The sequence below is a fragment of the Cucurbita maxima genome, unplaced genomic scaffold (genome assembly GCF_002738345.1).
Source record: "Cucurbita maxima cultivar Rimu unplaced genomic scaffold, Cmax_1.0 Cma_Scf00007, whole genome shotgun sequence".
NCBI classification, from domain to species: Eukaryota; Viridiplantae; Streptophyta; class Magnoliopsida; order Cucurbitales; family Cucurbitaceae; genus Cucurbita; species Cucurbita maxima.
The window spans coordinates 177062-192672 of record NW_019272023.1 but is presented as its reverse complement, the minus strand read 5'-3'; the positions used below and the strand labels follow the sequence as shown (position 1 = coordinate 192672).

The window sequence follows — 15611 nt, the reverse complement described above, 5'->3', positions numbered from 1 at the left end:
ACAACTATCGATCGAGCATGGGGTTTAGGGTCAGGCCAATCCAATAACAAGTTGTACATTTGATTTGAAAAAAAAAAAAAAATAGTCACAGAATAATCAATTTATCAATTTTATCAAACTATAGAAATTAATTTCTAACTTTTGAAATTAAATGGACATGTAATTCTTTTTGAACTTATATATTTAAATCTTTTTTTTTTTTTTATATAAGTTCAAGTATGAACAGAGATCTAGATTTTTATAAGCGTATGAAAAAACAAGGAAAAGTGGGAAATGTGAGGAATTGGATAAAAAGAGGAGATAGGCCAAGCGAGACTATTATGAATTAAATGGAAAATTTTGGGCACGTGAAATGTGGCGACATTTTGTGTTCTGAAAGCTCTGTCAGGACGTCGTTAGTGGCTGCAAAGATATCAACCCTTTTTTTTTTAATACTCGGTCAATGAAGCCAACCTTCAAGTGAGGTAATTGTACAGTCAAAGTCAAACAAATTTTGGTCCGATTTCAAAGCTGATTCACAGACGTTCCATGATAGCTGGAAGTAGCAGGAAAAGGAACAGTGTTTTAAATGATCAATTATTTATGCTAATAAATGGAATGTTTCTGCAATTATTTTGGAAGCAGCCGTTTTAAAGATTTTAAATGGTAAATTAGGAATAATGATAAACTGTACCAAAAATAATTCCAGCTATGAGAACATAATTGATATGATATACATCTAACAGAACCAACCCAAGCCGTCAGTCCCTTTCAACCCATGGAAAATTATGGACAGCTATATCAAAGAAAGGAACTGAAGGTTGAGCCACAAAAGTTTTACTTACATGATGGATGCCACAGACGCCAATCCATTCCCACTTTTGTCCACAGGGCAAAGCGAGCTGCCTTCTGTAATCAATGCACATGATGGCGTTAATAAGGAAGGCAGGAGGATTCATAGCCGACGGCACATGAAAGAAAATTTGCAATTCATGGAGGATATCATGCGCCTGCTCGTCCCATTGCTGTGACAAAGACCTTTTCCTTCTCTTCTTTTTTGACAAGGATCTGCAAAACAGCTTTGTATTATTCAGAATATTGATGAGGTTTAAAATGAGAACCTCCCATTTTGATTTTATGTTAATCCGCCATTGATCTTAGTGTTTAATGCTTAGTAATTTACACACGTTTTCTAAATAAATTTATAGAACATATTTACAGTTGTATACTTTGAAATTAGTTACCCTAAACTCTTGTTCTATGATAAAAAATAAATAAATAAGATGCAAAGAGAGTCTTACATTAAAATCCAGGTCCGATCAGCTCATTTTCCCACTAGCCTTTACGATCACCAATCATAAATAAAATCATCTCCCTGAGATTCTCAATCATCTGAATGGAAGAAACAAGGACGATGGATTAAGTCAGATAAATCAAGCATCGGTGAAGTATGTACGCCAAAATGGTTGAAATTTTTCAGAAACACAGTAACAGAGTACAAACTGAAGTGGAATTCTCTGCCCATCTTTTAGCAGAAACAGCAGCGTTTTTCATGTGAGAACAATCGACAGAATCAAAATTCAAAAAGTAGGACGAATTTTCTGTTGCTTCTGCCACCCAGAGATTATTGATTTGGTCCTTTGATCTCTTAATAAGATTGCAGAAACCTACCTGAAGTAAAATTAACACTAACAATATAATAAGGGATAATGCACTTTGGATTTGGGAAAGAACAAAGAGAAGGCAACTACATGTACATACAGTTGAGCCGGTAAGGTTGCAGTTGATTGGCACAAATGACTCATCGTCCGCATACGGTGAGCAGAAACTAATAGCAAGCAGTGAATTGGATGTGCCTTCTGAATGTGACTCGGATATCGAACCATCTGCCACAAATATCCACTGCTTCTTCCGATGAGCAGTTGTAAAAACCCCCCCCACGTGCACAACAATTGCAACGACATCAAATTCACTGCATAATAAAATGATAGCATGTTAATGTCTAGAAATCTAATGATGCCTTCTAGAGATTTAGTTGCAAGCCGCCTTACCTGGATAGAGGGACTTCCCCCAAATTTGATAATGGAACTGATTTTCGGGGGTTATAAAAGGGCCTGCGGCAGGTAAGGCATGAGTTTGGACCTCAATTTTACCAAAACAAGAGACGTGGAAATACGTACTTGAAGCATGTCATTGACTGTGGAGATAAAGACTGCCATTTGGTAGTTGATCCTTTTGCTTGCAAGTAAAGAATATCCGCATCGCAATTTATTGGCACAAGTCCTCCAATAGCGTATGCGTGGCCCTCAACCAGCTCAAGTTGCTATCACATTGTTTAAGGAAATTCAATCAGACACTTGTGAGGCAACTCCATCTTGCTCATTCGTCATAGACACACGACAATTGAACTCGAGAAATGATTAAGTAATACTAATAATTCATTGGTGTAGAAAGCAATGGAAAAGATTAAATTCACCTGCTTCTCTGTTGGATTCCAGATTGTAATCAAGCCCTCCTTCCTATGGGTTTCTCTTTGGTTGCTTTTGCTTGTAAGTCCAACCACTCTCACCCTCATAAATGGAGTGACATCTCTCCCACTTAACCCAGCATCTGCTAACGCTTTCCTGATTGATTTTTCCATGTCCGATTGCCTGATTGCCTAAAATTTGAAGTCCTGTTTAACATTCTGATTTAATCTGTCTCGCAATAATAAAATAAAAAAACGATAACCTCTATTTTTGTTTGGTAGCTCGCAAAAGAAGTTAACTGTTCAGGACTCATCTCTGCCATCAAAAGTTCAGGTTCGGCCGCTGTCTCGAGGATCTTAAAGAGTTTTGCCCCTTCTTCACTATCACACTCACTGTAGATATGACTCTTTGTCCCTCTCTGGAATTCAGAAACAATACCATCTACAATAGCTGTGCACCTGCAGCCAACATCAGTCAACCATGATACGAAGCTAACAAAACCTCCGTATTGAATCTGCAATACTTTATTTGATCTTTTCTACTGAATCATATTCGATCGTTAACTTATACCAGACAAACTAAACTAAAATGTGGTCGAATATTATTGTCCGTGTTAAAAAAAAGAATTTGTAAGAAACAGCTTGGGTATCCACCTCTGATCATATAATTGCCTGGTCTTCATCTCCATCTTCTCGGTTCTTACTATGGATGCCCCATCACCTAACCTATGTCAATTGGGACGAAGTTCGGTGACAAGGTTTTATCATTTTTAGCATTTCACACAGAATAGTCAACACAATCATCTTGAATTACCTCTCCTTGTAAAGAACAGGGTATTTCCGTGAGACTCCAACCAAAGTCGAAGGAACTGGACCTCCACTACTCTTGATGCACTTAAAGGATAATGAAACACCAGCATTTTTGCCTACATTTAAAATTGAAGTGTTGAGCATGAATAAAAAAGTATACTATAGGCTTGAGTTGTCTGAGGTAGAAAATTGGTATTTTCAACAGAATTTCTGTGGCACTCACAGAATCCCAGTCTATCGGCCCAATGAGCTCTAAAAGTTCCATTAATATGCAACGTCAAATAAACAGCCCCTGACATCTGTAGTTGATGATGAAAGCCACAAATGGTCAGGAATAAATCAGCAAGTCTAAACAAAGAATAAACAAATAGTTGATTTTCATATTCAAAATTGATTCAACAGTGTCTCTATGCGTTGATATTATCCAACAGTACAAAGACTTCCATTATGAAATATTATCAAACTACATAAACTAAAAGAATAATTTGAAGAATAGACACCATAATCAATAAATTAATTAAGAAAAACAACCTCAAGAGGTGAAACAGGCCCGATCCAACCACACAATCTCGCTCCCCATATCTTCAAAAGAGAGGCATAACTGTAAGCTGGAAGCACTTTGAATGAATAAAGGATTGGCTAATTGATAGATAAATTACCCGGAGTTTCTGTCCCACAAACAGTTTTCCCGAAAGAAATTGCTTTGACAGCTGCCCGTCCAAAAGAGCATCAACAGAATACCTACCACGTCCAATATCAATGACAAAGAACTAAATAGGTAGTGAAAGATCTATGGGGTCAGTTCCATACCACCCATCGGTGAGTTCAACTTTTGCCCCTTCACCATAATCAGACCCATCGGTCGAGGATGAACAAGCTTGAGACCTTGATTTGTAATTTGAGCGAATAGCTGAAACACATAAAACTAACAACATAGATGGCGGTGCATCTCCTTCCAGTATTCTCTTTATTGCAGAACGGTGGCCTTGATTAACTTCTCTTTCATACCTTTCAAACATTAAATGGTTAATCTCATTATTTTTATAAACATGGTGCAGCTTGATTCTATCATATTTTAGTAACAAATGCAATCATTCACCTATATTTCAATTCCTCGACAACATTGGAAACTGTCAAAAAATTTCCATTTGATTTGACTGGACATTGCCTTTCGTAGCAGGCCAGTTTCCAAACAATCCACTTGTAGTGATTTTTGACCCACCTAAACAGCCAAAAGCACCAAAGTTAGACTCAACTAACAGAAGAAATCGAGAAAACTCAATATGGAGCAATAACTGATCATATATCTCATATATCTCCCTCTGCAAACTGTGAGAATGTTAGGCTAAGCAACTCCACGTCCAACCTTCTCATGAACACACAAGGGTAACAGAGAAATGCTTCATCGTAATCCAAGTTGCATTTATTTGGTTGGTTGCACCTTTTCATATTAGTGTGTGTAAGGATTACAATAAGAAGATAAAGTCAGAAAAAATTACAATTCAGAAGCATGTTGCAGAGAAGCTCCAGACTCTACTAACATATGACGAAAAGCTTCTACTCCAATACAATTTGTGCCAGAGCTGTAAGGAACTTTATATTTCTCTGCATTTTCTGCATTCATCCTTCTGACTTCATCTGGCAGGTAATCCAACTATTTCACCATAGTGAAAATTATTGTCTCAGTATCAAAACTCCACAGAAAAATTAGAGCATGCTGATCTTAGATCAACTTACCTTGTCTCGGGTTGATGGAGGACTTCCAAAATACTCTTTGATATACATCCTTAAGGCTTGGTGTGGATACCGAGTGGAAACCCTTTTTTTGCAACTAAAGTTACTAGATGATGAAGTAGATAAACCTGGTCAAAAATGTAATCAAGATTTCACAAAAATATTGAAGCTAACGAATAAGATGAGAAAAAACTAAAGAAGGTTAACTGACTTGTGGTTACAAGTGATGCATTCTTATTCAAGGGGGTGGAGAACTTGGAATTTCGGGGCCTTTTGAATGGAGATACAGAACTTGTACTCCAAAGCTTCCTCTTTTCATTATTACTAGCTCTATTGCTTCTACTTCTTGAGTCAGCAATATTCGATATGTCATTTAGAGGCCCGCCAAATGATCGCTCGCCTATATGGATCCCTGATCTAATTCCATTTTCAGAAACATTGTCTACTATTGTACTTGGCTCACTAGGCTGGCAGCCTAAAGTTTCTGGCAAACAGGATTTATTGTCGTCAAACCTACTAATACTTTCTTGTTCGGCTGCATCAAATTTCTTCATCAAATTACTCCCTAATATACTTTTTGTCTTGAATGAAGATTGCATAGCTCTAAAAGATGGTCGTAAGGGGGAAACAAAGCTTTTAGATGTGTGTTTAGTAGTTGAGTCTTCCATGTTGAAGGAAGGAGTGTGAAAAGCATGTTTCCCATTTGACGGTGTTGCATTTCCCATATCTTCCTTATAGCAATCCACGTCCCCTTCATCCAAGAAACTTCCCAACTCTGGGTCACCAAGAAGGCTTCTTGCGCGTTGTAGTGCATCGCTTGAAATAGATAAGGATCTCCCCCCGGCAGTATGAAACTTCACTGCAGGAGGCTTGGGAGCCTTGTTAGGCAATTCAATTTGTTTGAATGATGGGCTGGCATGATTCTCTAATGAACTTCTCGAAAAGAAAGTATTAGAGACCAATGTATTGCTCGTGTTCTCCATACCACACACACCTTTTGATTCCAAAAACTCCCCCTCAAAATCGTAAGGATTAATAGCTTGTCCAAAGCTTTGAAAATTGGAACAAGTATCATCTTCTTCCAGTCCTAACAATGTCTTGGCTCTGATAAGACCTTGAGAAGAAACGTTGACTGATTTCCCAGAGCCCGTTTGAAAGAGAGAATTGGAGAAATTACCTCCTTTATGCAATTGACCTGCACGAATTCAATTAGTAGAGAGATTTATCCATCAATGATAAGCACCCTAGTTAGCATAACACACGAACGAGGGAAAAGGGCAATAATAAATTAAATGTAAACTGATAGACTGAAGCCAGTGAGTGGCAGAGATAGAATATGAATCAAAATTGCGAGCTACATAGATTTTGAAAGAGTCACAGCACGCAGTCAATTTGATAAGTTCTATGCAGCTCGTCCAAATATGTATTGCACCCAAAAACTTGGGCATAGAGAAAAATTCTGAGTATGGCTATTGACCGTACAGAAAACAAGGCGGGAGGAACATTTAGTTAAAGGAATTAATGGAATTAAGAGAGTGAAGAAAGACCTATATCTGTAGCGTTGTCATCGGCGAGCATAGATAAAGCCTTCTCGATTGAAGACTGTTTAACAGAAACCGATTTTCCCAATCCGGTTCGAAACATCGGAGCGCCAGCATCGGCGTCCTCTGGACTTTGCATGAACCTAGAGCAGAGCAAGAGGTCGGCCATGGATGGGAGACGGGCAACGGAGCTGCCGTTACTTCGAGAAAGGGAAAAATTTTGTTCGCAGTCGGATTTGACTTCGAGACGCTCGCCGGTTAGTTCCCACTGGAAATTGTTGCCGGCTTCGGGAAAAATCTGCCACGACGACATTGGACGCAGAGGAGTTTGCGTCGCCTCTGAGCTCAGTTTCTTGATTCGAGTTTTGATGAAAAAAAGTTTCCAGAAATTAAATGGCGGGAAATTTCGGAACCAGGGAGGGAAGAAGATCCGATGGGTATGGGTTTAACGTCAAAATCGCGGAACGTTCGCAAAATTAAGTAAATAAAATAAACTTTTTTTTTTTTTAATTGTCCTTTCGGGTTTGGGCTCGAAGCCCATATTCGTCCATCTAAGCCCACTAGATTGGGCGATAACTGGGAGAGAGATCCCTCTCACTGCCCTCTTTATATCATCGAAGTAAAAACCTTTTTTCTTTTCAAGTACGCGAGAGAATGGGAGTAAGAAAATTTATGGCCAAATTAATACAGATACTCCGATATTTTATCTTTAAAATATTTCTAACCTTTCAAAAAGTTTTTTATCAGACTCTTCAAATTAAATAAAAAATAAAAAATATCACTATATTAATACTTTCTTTCAAAAATAAATATTTATTTCATGTCTTTTGATTGGTAGAGCGTTTAAAAAATATTTTTTTATTCATTTCATTAATGACTTTTAAAAAAAATAACTTAAAAATTAATCTGTGATACGTTTTGAAATGGCATGAAATTTTATGTCTGAAGCATTTTATATTATTTGGTCCTTCGTATTTAAAAATAGTTCAAAATTATCTAAAAATGTGAGATGACTTCCCACTAATAAAAATATAAGAAAAATAATAGGAGAGTTTAAAATATAGTGAGATGCTACTTAATTTAAAAAATAAGCCTATATTTTTACCATGCAAACTATTAGAAAAGTGTGTTTCAATTTATTTTTACCAACGTGAACATAGTTCGCTCTCGACAAGTTTGGTCAAACGTTGTAAAAAAACACTTTGATATGAAGCAAACATACTCTATTTATGTACGATTATTCCATTTATTAAACACAAATCATCACTTTAGCTTTAATAATTATAATAACGATGTGTTACTAGGTACACGTGGACCCCCAACGACCTTCCATTTCAAATATATGGTTGAAGTTATCGGATTGCCACCTAATACTGAAAAATGGTGCATTTTTAATATGAGGTCAATCGATGGGATTGTCACCAAAATGCTAGAAAAAAAGTTTTAAAATTTAATTAATATTGCACTTCTAGAATTAATAGTGCAAAAGTCAAGTCCACCAATCAGCTCAATGGTAAGAGTTAATTGGTTTACCATTCTTTCCGTGATTCGACCCAACAATAGGCTAAGGAATAAGTATCAATTTTTGTAATTACAAGGACCAAGCATACAACTCTGATGATAGAACGGGTTGACCAACCAACAGATTGCAACAGTTGAGTCGACCACAATCGTCTACCGTGCATTACAGATTAATCACACACTTAATCAAGATTATAAGTACAATATTTTAATTATGTTGTATAGTTTAAAATATTGTTTTAATTTTTTTTTTTTTTTTTTTTTTATGTTAAAAATTATTTAATTTAGTTTATTTTCCACATTTACTTGAGAATTATTTAGTTTTGGTGTATTACTTTCCACCGTTTATTTTTGCAATTTCTAGCATTTTCCATCTCCCCATATTTTACGTCTCCCCAAATCCTCCTATAAAAATGGCTGCAGCTTTCATTTATCCTATCGCTCCGCCTGAAACATCGAATGAAGCGAAGAAGAATCCTCTGAAGCTCAGGAGGGATAGCGCCGTCAATGGCGGTTCCGTTTCTGATGAACTGCCGAACCGGTGATTCCTCCGCCGCGGCGCTATCCATCCTGAGTTTCATCGGTTCTCCTTGCTCTGCTATCACCGTCTTTACAATGTAGTCTACAGAAACAGAGCAATGGCAAGTGTGAGAACCGACGACGAAAGGAGAAGTGAGTATTTTACTATTATTCTGTCTCGAAAGTTGATTTTCATAATATTCTATCCGATGAATCGTTTTCTGAGTGAAATTTTAGATTTTTTTTTTTTTAATTTTCTTTAGAATTGGTTTGGGTTAGGTTAGGTTCATAGCTTAACAAAGATTGTTCATTATAAAAATTTGCAATTCATCAAACAATTAGGTTAAGTCCAAATATCACAAAATCCAATAGCTCTGGCGCGAGGGTTAGGATGATGTCGCTTTCTTGCTTTATAGTGGGTGAAATGTGAGGCAAAATCTTCGCACCGTATCTTTGCTATTTTGGAACCTTCTGATATTTTCTTCGCAGATAGTAGAAAACCATATGCTTTTTGCCTCTCTCAAGTCCTTTTCTCAACAAGGCCTCATGACAAATGCAGTCATAATCAGTCGTCGATGGGGCAAAATACTTCGCGCCATTTTTGGCACCAATGGAAAAAAAAAGTGAGGAACACTGTTTTCTTGTCGCTGGCCCCGCAACACTTACTGTCAGTAGAAAAAGGAAACAGTAAAAAGGAGGTTAAAGAAACACTTTTAAGCTTTGAATATGGGTTAGACCAAGGACAATTAGCCAATTAATCTGAGAGTGCTACAGGTGAATTTGAGCTCGATTAACTTTAAGGGATTGATCAGATAATTGACTGTGACTGATATTTTTTATAAATAGTTTCATGGTTTGAATTGGTTCAGTTCCCTCAGATCTTGATCAAGAGGAACATTGAGGCCGACAATGCTATTATGATTTTGCAGCTACATATGATAGGTTTGATCCGGAATTCCATGGCGATTCGTAGCCGGAGATTGCAGCTGAGCAACAGAACTCGTGGGACGATACAAATGAAGAGAAACACATCTCCAATTGAATTATGTAAGCCAACTTAATGCGGTATTTGCCATGAGATTAATCTTTTCTATTAACAGGAAAAAAATGAATGAAAAACAGAAACTCACAATCAGCTTAAAATACATTACACAGAAGGGTCGTATTATACTTGTATCTCATCAACAATAAATATGCACTTAGAATCAATATGAATAAAAGAATAATTCAATTACTAACTGGCCAAAAATAAAAGAATAACAACGCTTCTCTAATCTCCACTGTACTATACCAAATACAATAACAATACCTCTATGTTCTTCCCATCTTGGCGGTAATCTATAATTCTCTCTCTATATGCAGCTCTATTCAGTTGCTGGTTGAGTTTTGGCGCTATCCTCACCAGAAGTAGAAGTCTTAATTTCTTCCAGTTGCTGGAGAATTTGCTGAATGTCCGGCCGAGCAGCTGGTGATGGATCGACACAATGCAGGGCTAGTTTTAAGGTGTTCAGCAGTTCATCACCAATATTTGGTGCGTCTTTCATAAGCTCCAGATCAAACACTTCATTTGTCCACTCCTCCTTTACTATTGAGGCCACCCACTGAGGTAAATCCATTCCATCCATGGCTTCTCCAGGAGATTTTCCTGTCAAAAGTTCCAATATTATGACTCCAAGGCTGTAGACATCTGTCTTTGTTGTGGTTTTTTTGGTTTTTGTTAGCTCTGGTGCATTGTAGCCCTGTGTTCCTGCAGTGGCAATCACATTTGTGGCTGCAGCTGAAGTCATGAGCTTAGGAAGCCCAAAATCTGCAATGCGAGCATTGGTCTGATCATCCAGCAGAATGTTGCTGGACGTGAGGTACCCATGAATTAGATTCTCCTCTGTGTGGAGGTAGTTCAAGCCTTGCGTGATTCCGATCGCTATTTTCATCCTCATTGGCCAATCGACCGTGGTTTCCGGCCCGCGAGCTGCGTACAGGAACAAAAGTCAGTATATGAGTTATGAATATACCCTTAAATAGATCAATAACCTCTTTCTGAAGTCGTAGCAGCCAATGGTTGAGTTTACTTACCATGAAGGAAGGAAGATAGACTTCCTCGAGGCATGTAATCAAAGACAAGAAGCTTCTCTCCTTTGGGGCCTATGTAGTAAGCTCTAAGAGCAAGTAGATTTGGGTGTCTAATTTTTCCTAGTGCCACAACTTCAGTTTCAAATTCCTTCTGCCCTTTTGTTGTTTTTTCCCTCAATCTTTTCACTGCAACTTCATTACCATCTTCTAATGTTGCTTTATATGCTGTTCCATATGTACTCTTTCCCATGATCTCCGCAGTCGCACACAGAAGATCATCAGCAGTGAAAACAAATGGCCCATCAAAATGAACTAGTTTTCCTCCGGCTTCGCCCGTCCCCACTTCGGTGCTGCCTGGTGCTTCCTTCTCGATGCTTCTCGCTGTCGCTTGCTTGCCAGCCGTTTTGTCATTCTTTCTAGCAGCAGCTCTTTTTGATAACAAACAACAGAGCAAAATTGAGCAGAGAAGAAGAAGAAGCACCAACAGAGCTCCAGCGGCTATCAGAATTATGTCCTTCACACTGAGTTTGCGGCGGCGATGCGGTTTCCGGACCTCAGATGATGGAGTTGTAATATTCTGTGGAGAGGATGCAGGTTGACATGGAGTTGAAGCACTAAAACCACACAGTTGAAGGTTCCCTACAAAAGAGCTCGCATTGAACTTATTTGATAGGAGAACCGGGACAGGGCCAGAGAGATTGTTGTAAGAGACGTTGAAAGAGGTCAGATTCAACAAACTGGTCAGCGATGTTGGTATCTGTCCCGTGAAGTTATTTTCAGAGAAATCAAGTTGGGTAATAGCAGAAATGTTCCCCAAACTTGCAGGAATCTCACCACTAAATCGATTCTTCCCAAGCTTGACCACTGAGAGATTCTGCAATCTATCAATATCTCCTGGAATCTGGCTTTCGAGGCGATTATTTTCAACATTCAATAATTCAAGAGAGGATAGATTAGAGAAACTTGAAGGGAAGCCACCATTAATGGCGTTGTTCGACAGATCCAAAAGGCGAAGTCTCTTCAGCTTGCCTATTCCACCCGGTATAGCCCCAGAGATCTTGTTTTCACTGATGGAAATCTCTTGAAGCCATTCCAGTTTACTCAAGGAAGCTGGAATTGCCCCAGATATTACATTATGATCAAGCGTTATAACAGCAAGTGGGCAAGTTCGACCACCCCAAGAATCTGGGACGGTCCCAGAAATATTATTGTGCTGAAGGGCGAGAATTGTAAGAGAAAACGACTGCGTAAAGCTACTTGGGATAGATCCCGACAATGAATTGTAACTCAGATTAACTCTAATCAATTTGGTAGAATTTGCTAGACCAGAAGGAATTTCTCCTGTGAGCAAATTGTTGCTCAAATCAAGAGTTTGAAGAAGGGGAAGATTACCAATTGTAGGAGGAATAGAACCTGAGAATCTGTTGTTGAAAAGATAAATTCCTCTGAGATTTGGAAGGAGGCCGAGCGACCGAGGGACTGTGCCGGAGATCACATTATCGTGGAGGCTGAGCTTTCTAAGTTCCCGGAGCTGCCCAATCCTGTCGGAAATCCGGCCGGCAAGAGCCTTCCATGGAAGCTGTATAGCAATGACCTGCCCCTTCACACACTTGATTCCTGCCCACTGCCCGGAACAAGCTCCAGTACTGCCATTCCAGCTACGCAAAGCTCCTTTAAGGTCGATGAGTTCGTGTTTTATAGCTTGAAGAGCTTGAAAATCTCCTTGTGTAACAGCCACTCCGTCCCACATCTGGCCAGTGACCGGTTGAAGGGAAAAAGCCAAAAGATGAGCAAAAAAGAGAGCAGTCAGGTATGAAGAACAGCTTCTCCATTGTTGGCCCTTCCACTTTCTGCTCTTATTAGGTGATTTAGAGCCCCAATCAGCTGTTATTGCTACGGGAAACTGCATGAACTGAAGTGGGTTTACCTGAAACTCACTCAGAGGGTTGTGGGTTTTTCCCATGAACAAAAAGAAACTTCAGTTTAAGAGGGAAAACAGAATGGCTTTTCGTATCTCTGGTTATTCTAGGGTTTCTGAAAGTTGGGACGATAAGTTTTATAGGGGAAGAAGATGAAGAAGAAAAATAAATTAGATTAGCAGAGAGAAAGGAGTTGGTCTGGGTCTGATGAAGCATGTGAGGACCTGAAATGTCGTTGTAATTTTGGGTGGACGAAGGATTTAGCGAAGGCATACGCTGGGGTCAGTCTCTTTATTCTTTTACGCTAACGGCTACATTTTTCTTCGGTTATTCAGGCTACGTGACATTTTTTTTTTCCTTTGCTTCTGTAACGCTTTGTCGCTCCTCCAACGGCTATATTTGATTCGGTCAGCATATTAGGTGGATAAATGTATAATGAGAGTTATAACGTACGTCCTGCCACTTGCGCTACATTATTTCTGATTTTTAATAATAATACATAAACTAATGATAAAATAATTGCCTTTTATCTTGAATTTCACATAGAATATTTAACCTTATACAGATTTTCAACTTTATAATACAACCCTACACGTAGTGTTTTAATATCTAATATAGTGAGGTCCAAGCATTGGAATTTCATCCCGTAATTTTAACAAATAACTAATCTTGAAAATAGGTTGGTTCTATTTGTTCGATCAAGTGCATATATTTAAGTGTTCAAGATGGTTCACACGTAATAAATTAGTTTTGTAAATGCACACAAAATTGACGTCTAAGACCTCATTTGATAAAACCCATTTATTCTTCAGATATGCGTTGCAAATGGGGGTTCTCAATCCCATAAATAGTGAATTGAATTCAGCCTTCATCAATTAAAACCCTTTAATTAATAAATCCATTAATTTAAATAAATTTTAATTTGAATCATTTTTCTAACCGTATCAATTTACACCAATTTCCAGTTTTATTTTTAAGTGAAAAGTAACTCCAAACCCACATCAAGACATTGGATCCAAATATTATATGATTTTCTCAAGAAATCTCAAGCAAATAGTTTATGAATGTCTGGCAGTGCGTTTAACTATCTGTTCAATGCACATGCTATGCACTGCACAACAAAAAAAGCAGTTTCTGGGATATACAGACACGTAGTCGCCGTCTCAATAAGAAATGAGAAATGACGGGCAAAGTAAGCAACCCCTATATATAGAAGAAACAGCTTTCAACATGAACGTTGTAAAGCTGAAGCATTCAACAATTTGTACCTAAGTTTAATTGGGTTGACTAGAAAATTATACGAGAACGGTAATCCAATTTGACCAATTCAATGCAAAAAGTAACAAGACTTTTGAAGTATATGTCTTCCATTGAGAGGTGTATATACGGTCAAGCGATTATAAACATAAATCCACCCTTGTGATATATCGTCATCCATACCTCACAAATTTACAAACCAAATTCGAAGCAAGATTTAAGCTTCTACAATCTATTTATTGTACAATCTATTTATTGTACAATCCAATCTCAAATTTATCCAATTATGAAGTTTGCGAATTGCGAACTCCACGACACCAAATCTAAACACCTCCTGATAGGACGTAGCAGCTAAATTGGGAGATGACCCACATTGCAGTGCATCATGAACAAACATACATTCCAGTTCAACAGAAGATTAAAGAAAAAAAAAGCTTGCATACAGAACACGGGGGATTTGGGTTCTATGCAAGAACCCCAGATCTACGTATCAAGCATTCATCACAGACCATTGGCGCGAAAGATGTGCGATAAATTCAAAACTTGTAGAATTGGACAAATAAAAGAATGAAATTCACACTGTGTTATAACAAAATTCGAACTGCAATATCCACGGTATAAGAAGAAGGGAAAAAATTGAATCCATAGACAGCCTAACGGAGTATTATATTCTATCTCAAGGTAAATGAACGGATCGTTAATATGAAATTTTGCACAAAAGAAAAAGAAAAAACCTGCATCTTATTTCGTCTACGCCAATTTTCAAGATTTAATGCATTTACTGATACCGAAGCGAAGGCGGTTCCATCCCCTGGTCTACTCGAATCACGTGCGAGCAGCCGCAGGCACGGCGGCAGCGGCAGCGCTGGAAGCCGCGCTGCTAAAGAACGAGAGAAATCCGGGGGTTACATTGTCTTGTTCGTCCAGGAAGAGATCTTCGGGAACTCTAAACGCGCCGTGGGCACAAACCAGAGCCACACCGACCAAAAGAGCCGAAACGAGGACCGATCCAACGCTGGTGAGGAACACGACGAACACGCTGAGCAAAACCAGGAGAATTAGGGTTTCACTGTCCTTGAATGTGCGGCCGAATACAACCAGCGGCTGATCCGACGGACGGAAGAGGTAGAGGAATATCCACGAGGATAAAAGCCCGAGCAGAAGAATAAGGGAAAACGGATGAGAAACGAGAGAAAAGCCAAGGATCAGAGCAACCACAGCGAGATAATTGACGCGAAAATAGGAGTAATTCTTGCGAATTCGCAAGGTCGCTTCGGATAATGATTCGGGCTTTGAAAATGCCGTCCGATCCGCAAGTTCGGCCCATGGTTTTCGCTGGGAGAGGCCGTGCCGGAGAGATTCCGATATGTGGTTAATGAAGACGCGGAAGGCCGGCGTAGTGACAGGGCCTTGAGATTGGAGAGAACCGCCGGATGTAGCGGAGAGGACGGCGGTGGATTGAGGATTGGAGATGGGAAGTATGGCCGGAGAGGAAGACATTGTCGCGTCGGTGGATCTTGAGGCAATGGAAAATGGGAATTTTTAACGAAGAATGCTTCTCCTGTAATTAAGTCAATGGGGGAAAAGGGGCGATGAGGAAACTGACGACGACGCAAGACCTCTCCTACCAATAAATAGTGGAGAAAAACGCGGCTGAGCGAATGTTTATTCCGTAAGGAAGACCCTTCTCTGTGATATCTCTCTGCTTCTCATCGTGATCGTCCATTCAACTTCATTTCATTGGTGGACGAACGGTAAAGATACAACATTTTGATCAACCCTACCATGGACCAT

The 15611-nt window shown here is 38.9% G+C and overlaps 3 protein-coding genes across 4 annotated transcripts; all 3 read right to left on the bottom strand.

The window, feature by feature from the left end:
* Positions 1-425: 425 nt before the first annotated feature.
* On the bottom strand, positions 426-6960 carry LOC111481499 (protein BREAST CANCER SUSCEPTIBILITY 2 homolog B). 2 transcript variants are annotated; one of them, XM_023126944.1, is made up of 19 exons: positions 6538-6960; positions 5202-6185; positions 4994-5118; positions 4756-4910; positions 4356-4478; positions 4067-4264; positions 3916-3997; positions 3788-3838; positions 3480-3555; positions 3261-3372; positions 3101-3172; positions 2710-2905; positions 2456-2638; positions 2160-2302; positions 2031-2093; positions 1741-1951; positions 1483-1650; positions 1281-1371; positions 426-1047 (listed from the first exon to the last, which is right to left on the bottom strand). In XM_023126944.1, the coding sequence occupies exons 1-18, from the start codon at positions 6842-6844 to the stop codon at positions 1315-1317; spliced, it is 3306 nt and encodes a 1101-aa protein (XP_022982712.1). In that variant the 5' UTR covers positions 6845-6960; the 3' UTR covers positions 426-1047; positions 1281-1314. The 2 variants fall into 2 exon arrangements, 1 of the variants encoding a protein (XP_022982712.1); XR_002718060.1 differs by lacking the exon at positions 426-1047 and having other exon boundaries at positions 1307-1371; positions 1483-1646.
* A 2719-nt stretch (positions 6961-9679) lies between these two features.
* Positions 9680-12977, bottom strand: LOC111481945 (probably inactive leucine-rich repeat receptor-like protein kinase IMK2). The gene is made up of 2 exons (XM_023127562.1): positions 10645-12977; positions 9680-10540 (listed from the first exon to the last, which is right to left on the bottom strand). The coding sequence occupies exons 1-2, from the start codon at positions 12602-12604 to the stop codon at positions 9936-9938; spliced, it is 2565 nt and encodes an 854-aa protein (XP_022983330.1). The 5' UTR covers positions 12605-12977; the 3' UTR covers positions 9680-9935.
* A 1402-nt stretch (positions 12978-14379) lies between these two features.
* LOC111481946 (PRA1 family protein B4-like) lies at positions 14380-15454 on the bottom strand. The gene has a single exon (XM_023127563.1). The coding sequence runs from the start codon at positions 15315-15317 to the stop codon at positions 14643-14645; it is 675 nt and encodes a 224-aa protein (XP_022983331.1). The 5' UTR covers positions 15318-15454; the 3' UTR covers positions 14380-14642.
* Positions 15455-15611: the final 157 nt, after the last annotated feature.